General features: G+C 55.4%; 1 protein-coding gene across 7 annotated transcripts in view; it reads right to left on the bottom strand.

The window, feature by feature from the left end:
* Positions 1 to 498: 498 nt before the first annotated feature.
* tbc1d1 (TBC1 (tre-2/USP6, BUB2, cdc16) domain family, member 1) overlaps positions 499 to 12,480 on the bottom strand; it is a 35,406-nt gene continuing 23,424 nt past the window's right edge. For all 7 annotated transcript variants that reach the window (XM_048996090.1, XM_048996092.1, XM_048996091.1 and 4 more), the window contains 8 exons: positions 10,424 to 10,615; positions 7,586 to 7,747; positions 7,202 to 7,360; positions 4,831 to 5,075; positions 4,591 to 4,750; positions 3,672 to 3,841; positions 1,392 to 1,568; positions 499 to 1,195 (listed from right to left, as the gene is read on the bottom strand). In XM_048996090.1, the coding sequence (XP_048852047.1) occupies positions 992 to 1,195; positions 1,392 to 1,568; positions 3,672 to 3,841; positions 4,591 to 4,750; positions 4,831 to 5,075; positions 7,202 to 7,360; positions 7,586 to 7,747; positions 10,424 to 10,615 (1,469 nt within the window). In that variant the 3' untranslated portion in view covers positions 499 to 991. The remainder of the gene's footprint in view (positions 1,196 to 1,391; positions 1,569 to 3,671; positions 3,842 to 4,590; positions 4,751 to 4,830; positions 5,076 to 7,201; positions 7,361 to 7,585; positions 7,748 to 10,423; positions 10,616 to 12,480) is intronic.

Genomic DNA, 12,480 nt, shown 5'->3' on the forward strand with positions numbered 1-12,480 from the left:
CTGACCGAGACCCACATGCTCTTCGGTGCCAGTCCATGGACAGGTCGGCCCGCTTTGGGCTGGTAGGCGTGGCCGGAAACCCTGCCACTCCGGAATGTCGAAAGACGGCCACGGGGGGGGGGGGGGGGGGGGGGGGTCTCTGCTGCCAGGATGAGCCACGCGTGACGGGCCTGGGGCTGGGACAGACGGCACCCAAGAGGCGGTGACCTCGCCGGTTCGAGTTTAATCGGAGATTCCGGCACTGGGAACGTCAACGGCGAGGATTGTTCGTCGCCTCCGACATGGGACGTCCGTCTCGCGCTCGGCAAAGACGGACTGAAGGTCATGCCCTCACATGCACTTGATTCAAATTCAGCCTGTCCCAGAAGGCCGGGTCACAACCCCCAGCCTACTGCCCCCCCTCACCCCCAATCCCTGATCAGATGTATCCCAGGACCAATAGAGCAGTGTTTCCACATCTTTAACACACCAATTTAACACACACAGACACGAGAAGCATAAAAAAGATTAAATCTTTACTACGGTATTGCTGAAGAAAATGCAGTGTATACGTAAGCTTCATAACAGTAATTAAAACAAACGTGCAAATATGAATCACCCCCCCCCCCCCCATCATGTGTAGCTCGGGCGAGACACGCACGCACGCATGTCAGAATGAACCCGCACGCACATGCGTGCTCCCAAGGTGAACGGACACCGTCCCGGCTGGCAACTGGAGTGACAGTGGGGGGGCTGGAGGGTCACTGACATGGTGATGGGCAGGGGGAGATTACTGAGGAGTGACGGAGGAGAGTGTGGGGGTGTGACCCCCACCACCCTGTCAAGATAACACCATCTTGTCACAGACACACACAGGCTACATGAGTTCAGCCTTTGCTTGTTCGGTGCAGAGGAGCTGAGTCCACAACGGCCCCGGGCCTCGCTCCTCTCCCCAAGGCTTCCCGGGACCAGGGGTCTGCTCGTCTCCTTGGGGACGATCACGCGGTCATCATCACATCAAAGGGGGCGGCCCGTTAGTGCTGGGCCCCACCCCCTGGCCCTCAACGCAGGCCAGTTGGGCCCTGAGCACTGCCACAGTGTCCGTGAGCTCGGCCCGGTCCCGCTCCAGAGCGCACACCTCCTGCCGCAGGCCGCTCTCGCTGCCCAGCAGGCCCTCCACGTTGGACTCCAGGCTGCGGATTTTCGCGTGAGCCACCTGTGTGGGTTGGGGGGGGGGGGGGGGGGGGTGTTCCAGAACAGATCATGTGATCAGCTCTCCAGACCCTGCCAGGACTTGTAACACTCACCTTGTCGTTAACACAGGGGTGTGTGTGCGTGCGTGTATCTGTGTGAGTCTACTGGAAATTCCTCACACGCCGCGGGCAGGCAGGCGGATGGGGGCGGGGCCGTACCTGCAGCTCCTCCAGAAGGTCCAGGTTCTGCTGCCGCAGGCTGCTGATGGCCTTCTCCAGCTGCGCTGCCCGCTGCGCCTGGCTCAGCGGCGACGGCCCGTCCAGCAGCTCGTCCTGTAGCACATGGTACTCCACCTCGTAGGCCTGCAGCTGCTTGGACAGGTCCATCTCGAAGACCTGCCGGGACCAGATGGACCACTAGAGACATTATCCACCTGTTAGGTTCCGGGGGCGACCCCCCCCCCCATGTGACCGAATGAAGCGACAACACGCTGAAGGTGCACAAGCTCGGCATGGCAGCTGACATGGAACCAGAAACGGACCCTGCAATGCCCCCCCCCTCCCCCTCCCCCTATGGGAGCCCATGCCAGAGGGCTAGCCTGAGCACGTTCCCATCACGACCCGCACCAACCCCCCCCCGCCCCGTGGTTCCCAGGAAATCCCGACCTCACCTCTTCAGTGTCTCAAAAATGTTAAGCTTTTCCAAACCTTTTCATTCTGCTTTTCTGCATCACATCCCACCCCCCCATTCTTTCTTTTTGGGACTATGCCAAAGCATTAAGAAATGTTACTTGACATTTTAAAGAAAAAAAATCCACATACCATAGAGACTAGCGACCAGAACACAGGCAACAGCACAAGAGTGAGGTACCAAGCCTCCGAGAAAAGCTCCACTATCTTCATGTGAGGGTTTACAAGCATCTGAAAGCATCTTGGCAAACGCTCCTGCATGGCAGTCAAAGGCTACGCGCTCTCATCGACAGCCGCCCGTAGATGACGACGCCTCTCACTCACAACCCCATGTCGATGCTGCCTTTGCCATGTTCCCACGAGTACATCCGCAGCCTTCCCCACTGCTGCCGAATGTGACCCAAAGACCACCCCTCTCTTAATGTCAGAGACACCTCCTCTCCTAGGAGTGGTGACCAAAAAAAAGAGGGCAACTGAAGACGAGCCCAAACTCAGGAACCACAAAGATGACCATGGAAGTCAAAGTGTGAAGATGTGGAGATCCCATTAACTACAACCCAAAAGGAAACTCTTGCTGAGCCAACTAACTCGACTTGCTGGGATTTTTGTTCGGTAATGAGCGAAGATCCGCTTGGCGTCACATCCATAACACTGACAGAATGCATTTCTAACGTGCACATTAATATAAGAATATTGAGGATTGGTTGAGGCATTTGGTTTGCTACTATGAGTGTGAACATCACATCCTTAACGCCGGAATCGCTCTGTTAGGCCTTCGACTAGCCGGGCTGTCCGACCTCGTGAAGACGAAGGTAAAGAGAGAAGGCCGTTTTGTCTGCAGAGCCGCTGTGAACCACGCCTGGTATAAACGCTAACCGGGACGCGATAAGAATAAAGGGAACATGAACCAGTTTATCAACCCAGCTGCGAACGACAAGAATATCTAGACTGAAATCGGCGGCACCACAACAAACATTTTATTACCCACAGAACCTGATAGCAGAATCGCCACCCCAGAGGTACTGTGTAATTTGATCTTATCTTCAGAAGATACAGAGCTGCTGATTACAGACCACCACCTGACGAGGTGTAACTTCAAACTGTCACACCATCTCGTACATTCCACGTCTATACCAGCGTTTCCCAATCCGGTCCTCAGGGACCCCCCCCCAGACAGTCCACACATTTTTGCTCCCTGCCACAGTCCACATTAGGGAGGAGAAAAAATGTGGGGGTCCCTAAGGACCACGTCGGGAAACACTGGTCTTGCAAAACCCAGGTGTCTAACTCCAAACTTTACGGAGCAAATTCGGCACTGAAGGCGGATGCTTCCTTATTACATTTAAAAAAAATAAAACGGCTGCAAACACATACATCTCCACACCTACAGCAGCTTACAGAACCCGGCCTCCACACCGCCGTCGTCGTCGTCTCCGAAAAACACAAAAACATGTGCGCGGAGGCACGTGCTCCATGGTTAGAGGCACACGCCCAGGGTGGGATCGCGCGAGAAAGTTAGCGAGAAATGACAGAGGCGTGAGCCAAGCTCTGCCGGCCTTTTCGGCTCACTAATTAAATCAATGACTTCCTGTTTTTTTATCCCCTCCTTCATGCACACACTCACATGCACGCCCTCCCGCCCGCACGCACACTCGCTCGGGGCCACACCCACTCTGACACCGCGACTTCAGAGTCACTGAGGCAGAAACACAAACAAGCGCACACCTCATCGGGCTCAGCTCCCGCGCCCTTCCACACACGCAGACTCACGTGCAGGAACACGTGGGCTGCCCCTTTCCTTCCACCCACCTGGTTGATGGTCTTCTCCATCTGCACCAGGCCCAGGTTGGGCAGCGTGGTCTTGATGAAGTCCACGATGGCCTCCAGGTTGTCGTGCTGCAGAATCAGCGGCTTGTGGCTACCCAGCAGGCTGAGCGCCACCTTGAAGATGACCTCTGACCCCTGGAGGAATAGCATGTCTGGAACCACCCCCACCGCCCCCCCCAAATAAAAAAAAAAAAAAAACAAAAAAGACAAAGGTGAGGGAGATTTCGGGGACAGTCCTCACTTGGAGGTGTTGGGATCACGTGACAGATCTACGGGGGATGCCAGACCATAATATATGGGGGAATGGCAAACTGCAGTGTCAGGTCAGTGCGCCTGACTGGGGCTCTAGGGTGAGTTTAGCCACGTAGCAGCTAATGGGGCGGTTAGACAAAGGAACAATGACAAGGTGCGACACTCTGCTGGCTGGGCGTAAACGTGACAGGCACCTCCGCCGTTCCCTGGGGGACAGGCGTGTGACTCGGGGGCAGGTGACCAACCGGCGCGCAGAGTCACGTCCATCCCAGGGGCGTCTACTGGGCCAGCGGGAAGTGCAGATGCTGGTGGAGGGGCCGGGGGGGGGGGGCGCTGGACAGGAGCCAGAATTCGACAACGGGAAGGGCGAGGAAACCACATAGCCTGGGGCGTAGCTCGGGCAGGCTAAGCACCCCCCCACCCACCCATGTGTACCCGTGACATCTTATGAAACAGCGTTAAAAAAAAAATAAAAAAGGCCAACACTCCAGGAGAGAGCTTTACTGCGATCAAGCCGGCCATGACAAATTGAAATTAAAATTCAACAGGAATCCGTCGCAGGCAGCTGCCCCGTGGGGAAATGGCACACCGCTAGTATGTAAACAGTGCGTCATTGCAATAATGAACACCAGGGCGGCGCCACACCTACCGAAGACGCGGGCGACGAAGCCTAGGGGGAAGTGGGAGGCGAAGGCGGTGAGGAACCAGGGCGCGGCGTACAGGCTGGGCCCGATCTCGTGCTGCTCCAGGTGGCAGTAGAGGTCCCGGTGGTAGTCATGGAGGAGCCGGGACAGCTGGTACATCTGGACCTGTGGGGGGGAAGGGGGGTGAGCCAGGAGCAGAGCACGACGCCGCGATGATGTCTGGGCCCCGCTGTCGACCCGCTCACCTGCAGGATAATCATGTCCGGCCGATACTGCCTGCGCAGACCCATGTCAAACATGAGGAACCGGAGCAGGCCGTAAGCCTCGCGCTCGTCCATATGCAGCAGCAGCACCCCGGCCACGAAACTGAGGCCCTGGCAATAGCCCACCTCGGGGTCCAGCAGCGAGTAGGCCTTCAGCAGGTTGTAGAGGGACAGCTGGCCGGCCCCCAGCTGGGCCGAGAAGTAGGGGTGCGTGGGGAAGGTGCGTCCTGGCCGGGGAGAGGGGGGGGGCGTCTTGTCAGCTTTCGATTACGACAGGCTCGCACTGCGACACGAACCCGACTATAAGCCTACCCCTAACCTCATCGGCTGTGACATCACAGAAAGCAGAAGAGCATTCGGAGAAAGATCAGAACCTTCACTGCGACCTCCTTTACTGATCAGAACCTTTACTGGTCCTGAATAGCGACCTGGTCTGACCACGGCGGGTCGAGCTGACTGGGCGACAGCCCCAGAAACACCCGTGCACATGTGAGCTGGCTGTTTGACAGTCCCTCCCCCACAGGGTAGTGTGAGACGCTCGTGGGTCTCTCTCTTTGCCGGCGGACCCAGCAGCTTGCAGCGGCGCAGAGCCAAATGCAAAGAGAAGAGACGAGTCCTGCTCGCTTCGGGGAGATTAAATACTTGCAACCTCAAGGCATCCGCGAGCTGGCAGGTCTACAGACCCAATCGGCAGCTGTGTGAGGAAAATCCTGCCTTTTCATCCAGAAGAGGGCACTCTCCCCATGATGCCCCCCCCCCCCCGCCACCCTCGGGCGAGTACGCACCCTGGCGATGACGAGCCGCTCCACAGAAAGGCAGGTTTTTCAGACAGGGGAGGGACAAAAAAAAAAAAAACAGCAGTCCTGCTAAACAATTAATCCATTGTCAGGTGAGAGGGGGGCCCTGACAGAGGAGCTTGGTGCTGGATCTCAAGAGCCCTGTCGGGGGGGGGGGGGGATGTGGCGGGGCGGGGAAAGCAAGACGACAAGCCTGGGGCGCACTCAATATCTGTCACCGTTGCGCAATTCCAGGTTTCCTCCCGAAAACCTTTTAAGAGATTTGCAAAGATATGCAACATGTACATTTTGCAAAATGGGACGGATTTGTGCCTTCAGGGGAAACTGGGCCCAAAGGAGCCCCTACCCATGCAGAAGGGGTTCTGACTGCAGGAGCACAAGACCCTTGGGAATGAGCTGGCCTGACGGGGTGGGTGGGCTTCCTGTTGGCATGAGTGATGTTTTTCTAGTATTTTAATACTGCGAACCTTCACATTGTGTAATGTTACTCTGCATAATGTTACACCTTGGGCTGGCTGCATCTCTCAGCCCTACACTGCGATGGCGAGAATTATCGTTATCAACTGTTAATGTGTGTACATTTTCATGCACCCCGGTCGCCCTTTCCGAGTCTTGGTTCCTCGCCCGGTCGCCCTTTCCGAGTCTTGGTTCCTCGCCCGGTCGCCCTTTCCGAGTCTTGGTTCCTCGCCCGGTCGCCCTTTCCGAGTCTTGGTTCCTCGCCCGGTCGCCCTTTCCGAGTCTTGGTTCCTCTCAAGGTTTCTTCCTGCTAGAGGGAGTTTTTCCTTGCCACTGTTGCCGCAGGCTTGTTTGTTGGGGTTCAGGCCGGTTATATGTAAAGTGCTTTGTGACAACGAACTGAATTAAATTGAATCAACTGGAAGCCTCGATCCCTGAAGAGCACCGAGCAATTGCACTACTAAGTCTCCCCGCTTTCATGGGGCGCCACAAAGCCCGACACAGACTCCTGCCACATCCTCGACAGCTCCGCTGATATTAAGCGAGATCAGCGTTTTTGAAATTAGCGATTCTGACATAAACAAACAGGCAGACATGGTGTTGGCTGTATTTTTTGGGTGTAGTCACTTGGATCGCTGTCAGCACAGATGGGCGCATTCACACGTCAAACATTTCTCTCGTGACATTTCTGTGACAAAGACAGATTCTACAGGAAAATCGACTGTGTCACAACCAAGAGGGAAAGATTCAGCTCAGGCGTATCTGATTTTTCGCACTGTCCAGACATTATACCACAGCAAAGTGGTACTTCAGCGTTTTCAGAAGCAACGCAATATATTTTGCTGGAAATTTTATCACGAGGGACCGCCCCCGCCCCAAGATGAAGACTGCCACCAAGATTTCAAAATATCATATATATACCGTATCACTATAATACCAGCCAAGCCTTAGCCGAGTCTGATACCATCCCCCTGAGCGTTGGCCATTATTTACCAAGAGACGAATCAGGGGAAGCGCAACATTCAAACCTGGACGCAACTCTGGACGCCAACACCCTTTGACTCTGGGACGCCTACTTTCGTCACGTGTGTGGGGCTTACCCAGGTCGACGAGGATGGCGTGCTGGTGGGAAGTGAGCTGCTTCAAGAGCTCCTTGTAGGGCGTGTCCCTGCCCGGCGGGTGGCTGGTCACCGGCTGACGGAGAAGGTACTGCTCGCTCAGAAACTTCCAGATCTCGCCACGGTGCTGCCTGGGCACTCCTGCCAAGACAGGTCACGTGACTCGTCACATGACACACAGGCACCAGTCGCTCTGTAAGGATGAATGGCAGACCGACTCCATCGGGGTGTACTTTCAGAGAGTCGCATCGCTCGTCTGTAACGCCTTCAGAATCATACGGGGTCTGGTGTCACTTGTGGACAGTATCCAACACGTAATCTCATACCAAGAGCCACTTGAGAACTTCTCAACGGCGTGGTCCTCACCCTGCCCCACGGCCGCATGGATCTTCTCCATGTCGAACTTGATCTTGGCCCTCCCCACTGTCCCCAGCATCTTCTCCCACACCTGGGTGACGTCCTTCAGGCAAGGTGTGATCTCCTCATAGACCAGCTTCAGGCGTTTGTTCTGAAGGTCATTCTCAGAAGCTGGCGAGACAGGGTGCACAGACAGAAGCCAGTTAGAAACCTAATCTGCTACAGTAAATATGGACGGCCGACGTGGTCAGTGAATCCAAAGCACAGAACAGACGAAGCAAACAAGCTACTTATTCGAGATTAACTCATATCTCCAAGGCAACCATTAGCCAATTCCCAAAACTCTACTATCAATTACCATACACGGTCACCCAGATTCAGCCCCCATAGTTGATCTGGGTGGATATATAAAGTTTGAGCCTCAAGGGAGAAGAAGGCTTGAGGCTATATTACTAGGTGATGTTGTATTACAGCTTATTACGCGGCTCTGTCAAGCCTGTAAATAAACTGATATCAGGACACAGCTAAAGGTTTTTCAACGAACGAACAAACGAAAAAAATAAATAAATAAAAAATTGCTTAATCATCAAGTCACTGAGAAGAAATGAGGACAGCTGGCTCTAATTCTGCTTGACCAGTGTTTCTCAGCCCAGTCCTTGGGGGCCCCCAGACAGACACTCCCAGCTTCCCAGTACAACTGAACCAAACGACCAATAACAAACGAATCGAAGAATAAACCAAACGATAAAGAGCAAACTGAACAATCAAGAACAAGTCAGACGATCAAGATAACGGAATACAGGTGTGCCGGGAGCTGAGGAGGAGCAAAATTGTGGACTGTCGGGGGGGGGGGGTCCATAAGTACTGCGCTAGAGGATGTTAGAAGGCGGTGAGGCATCCGCTGGAAATCAGCTTCCATGTAAGAGACGATGCAGAAGCACGAGCAGCGGTGGGAGCTCCTCCGATTCCCCGCGAGATGCCTCAGAAAGGCGGGATTCTTGGCGTCGTTCAGGGATGGGCGTCACGATCTTATCAGCCCTTCAGTTAACCACCAGCAGGCTGACACAGCTTGCCAGTCAGGAACCGCAGTTCCGTGCCCAACCCCACATAGCGACGCCTACCAGGCACTAGCGTGGATCGGCGCCCCCTGTCTCCCGGGCCCAGCATTGCGGGAAGCTACATCTCTGGCTCTCCTTGCTCTTCCAGTTTAGCTGGTCTGGCCCTTTACTTATCAAAACGGAGACCAGCATGCTGGATGTGGGGCTTCAACGCAAAACTTAAACAACCAAAGTTTCACAACAGACCATCCAGTGTTAAAAATGTACACGCTGTGGGCTGAAGCCTCACGGGAGGCCAGATGTGGCACTGGGACGGGCGATGAAAGCAGAAGTTTGTCCAGTACAAGAGTCTGTCCACCCACCCCCGTGCTGTGCTCCACCCTTCCTCCAACTGCCACCCAGAGACCCCCGCCTTGCTGGGGACCCCGCAGAGACAGAGGCGGTGGCGGGAAGGGCGGCTCTTCCTGAGAGATAAAGACCAGTGACGCCCTTTTCCAGTCAAGCAGCTATTGTTACAGATCCGGCCCGGCTCGCGAGGACAGCTCCGGTGGACGAGTTTAACGTTTCCTCGGTGACACATTGGGGCCAATGAGCCTCGGGCCTGGGGGGCACCTCTCCTGTTCTCTGTGAGCTCACCATGAACAGACACCCCCCGGAGCACTTGGCTGTGCCTCTCTTGGTTACATACAGCCCTACATTTTACAACCTGGTACTGGTCCACTCCATCCTCGGGCTCAAGTCTACAACTTGGCCACATTTGGCTTGACCCCCCCCCCCCCTGCCGAACGCTCCCCAAGGGCGGGGAGGGTTAACAACAATAACCGGGATTTAGCAACCAACATCACGAAACGCCAGGTGTGGAGTATTTCTTAATATCGTCACTAATTATTGATGCTTTTCAGCAAGTGAGATGTTCCCCATCCCAGGCAACCACACCATAATTGGATGATTTTATTCAGGTTAAGTTCCTCCTCAAAGGTCCAAAAGCTGGGACCCTCCGCGCACGTCGCTCGCGGTGGACACTCTGTGTAACTAAGGGAGCTTAACGAGGCCGCAGAAGAGCCCCCTCGGAGCCGTGGGGGGGGGGGGGAGGTGTGGGGAGTGCTGCTCGGGATTAACTCTGGCCGTGCATCATCTGTGTCAGTCGACACCTCTAACGAGCTTCCGGAGTCTTCATGCCGTCGTCGCTGTTGTTTTTCTTGGCGATGTCGAGGACGGGGCCCTCGAAGCAGGATGAGGGGGTTTGGGGCGGTGGCATGTGTGACTGCATGAGTAACCGTGACACTCTGTGGCATAAAAGGGACACAAACATGCAAGCAGCAGCTTGACAAAAGCAGGCAAAAGTCAAAGAGCCGTGCAGACCGCCGTGGTCGTGTTGCGGTCACGTTCTTTCGGTCACACCTTTCCATGGTCACACCCCCTCGGTGAGTAAACATTTCACATGGGGTGCGGAAGGAACACCCATGGGGAGGGGAGCTGGGGGGGGGGGTAAGGACGATCTTCAAAAACACACCAAGACCCCAGGCGAGTGAGGAAGGGGCGTGTTACAGACAGGAATGGCTCACCAGGGTGTGTGTTACGGGGGTGTTGAGAGAGATACTGCTTTGGTGCTTTTAACGGGCTTTCGGTGTTTTTTCTGGCTGTGAAGTGACAGGCCTGCCGGATGCCTGTAGCCGGGCAGGGCACGGCAGGGCAGGGCAGGGCAGGGCAGGGCAGGGCAGGGCAGGGCAGGGCCCCCCCCTGCTCCGCCTCAGGCTGCCAGCCCCCCAGAGCCTCCCCTAGAACTCACCCTGCAGTTTCAGGTTCTCTCGCTCCATCCTGAGCAGCAGGATCTGCTGCAGCACGGCCTTGCGCCACAGCTCCCGCAGCTCCGCCCGGCTGCGCCTCCGCCGCTCCTCCGGCACGGCCCCCAGGGGGCTCTCGCCGGCCCCGGGGCCCAGGCCTGCAAGGGCTCCCAGCTCCCACGAGCCACCGTCACGGTCTGCAGGAGCGGAGAACAGCACGGACCAATCACAAACACAGGAGATAACTGCCAATCATAAAACATGTGGGATTAGGCGGGGGGGGGGGGGGGAGAGACTCCGGCGAATCACATACGGCATTGAGCACATCAGGGGCTTAGGGGAGACCTGATTGGCTGGAAAGTAAAATCAGGAAATTATATCACATCCTAGAGGACCAGAAAAGTTGACCAATCCTCACATGTAAGGACTCCACTTTAAATCCACTGTCGCTCCACGCGTCCAGCTTGTATCGCAACACTGGAGAAATGAAGTTGCCTGTTCGGAAAATCGAACCGTGTTATGGTACCGACACGGAGAGAAGGTTCCGGAATGTCCGCCACAGGGCCGGTGGCAAGACAAACAAGGAAGCCGCCCGTCTAGCAAGAACAGATGGAACAGGTGATATTGGCGGCGGACGCACCAGAGCGGTGATGAGGAGCGTGACCGAGAGACGGCCATGGCGGTCCATCACGTACGCACCGCTGCAGAGTCCCTGCAGTTAGCTGGCCAGACCCACATGGGAGGCCGACGGCATCGCCAGGCCCCTCATTTGCCCTCTGCTGGGCTGGGCGACCGCCACATGACAGTCACGCCCTCGGAGCCTCAAAGGGTTGAAACACACTTGTGTTTTTCTCCCCAGTTTCAAGTTTACAGGAGCCCAACAGACTGAAGTGCTATACCACACACAAGCCTACAGACACACACACACACACAAGAAAGATAAAGTAATAAGTAAATGTAATATATACATAATTCATCCATCCAACCAACCACACACACACGCACACAATGGTCCCACCCAAAGTACAGGGTGGATCTGAAACTTCCAAATACCCTGTTTTGCGTCAAAAAAGAAAAAGTACTTTCCCCCCCCACCCCCTTTCACCCCGACAAAGATCTCACTGATGAGACAAACGGTGGTGTGAAAAACGCTGGCGACAAGGCAGGTGACACTGGGCTGGGCTGGCGTGTCCTCCGCTGAGCGATGGGGGCTCCGAGGGGCACGACGGGGGCACAAAAAAAACTGGTGACCTGGAATAGAGTTACCTCCCAGGACTGAGCTACGCCGACTACGATTGGGCTTGAGGCCAAGCTGGCCCGTCCGAACTTACCGCAGAGACAGGGTAAGCACAAATTTAGCAGGACAATGTAAAGCGATTACTCTATGAGAACGATCACAACTAAACGAAACAGACTTGTTTAGTTTAAATCAGGAGCCGTTCTTCCTGAAGGCGTCTGGACAGCGGCCCACTGCACCCACCGGCTGAACCGAGCGGGTAAAAATAGATCTACGTTACGTTGATGAGTCACCTTAAATCCACGAGGTTCCATTACGGTGATGAAAACGTTTCTCTGGTGACGTGTGAGGGTCAAAACGCCACATGGAGTTTGGAAACGGAATTATTACTCATTGCCAGGACACACAATGCATACACAGATAATACACACGTATCAGACACACACACACACACACACACACACACAAAGTACACAATACATACAGGTATGTGTGCACACAATACACACACAATACACACACAGTACACACACAGTACACACACAGTACACACCCACATGCACACGCAAGCAAGCGGCCCCCCGCTTCCCAGACGGCTGACCCAGCCCCCACGCTGCTGCCCCCCCCCCAGGCAGACGCTGACGTGTGGCCTCCCACTCCCGGCCGACTCCCTCTGCAAACATTTCTCTCTCATTCTCTTTGCGGGCAACGCCCAGCCGACACGCAAGGCCGCAGACTAGGGCAGGCGAGACGAGGCGGCCTAGAGCCGGAAGGCCTCATGACCTGCCCTCTGCCACTGGGAGCACGGGGACCGGTACGTGGCCA

This window comes from Brienomyrus brachyistius, chromosome 25 (genome assembly GCF_023856365.1).
Source record: "Brienomyrus brachyistius isolate T26 chromosome 25, BBRACH_0.4, whole genome shotgun sequence".
NCBI lineage: Eukaryota > Metazoa > Chordata > Actinopteri > Osteoglossiformes > Mormyridae > Brienomyrus > Brienomyrus brachyistius.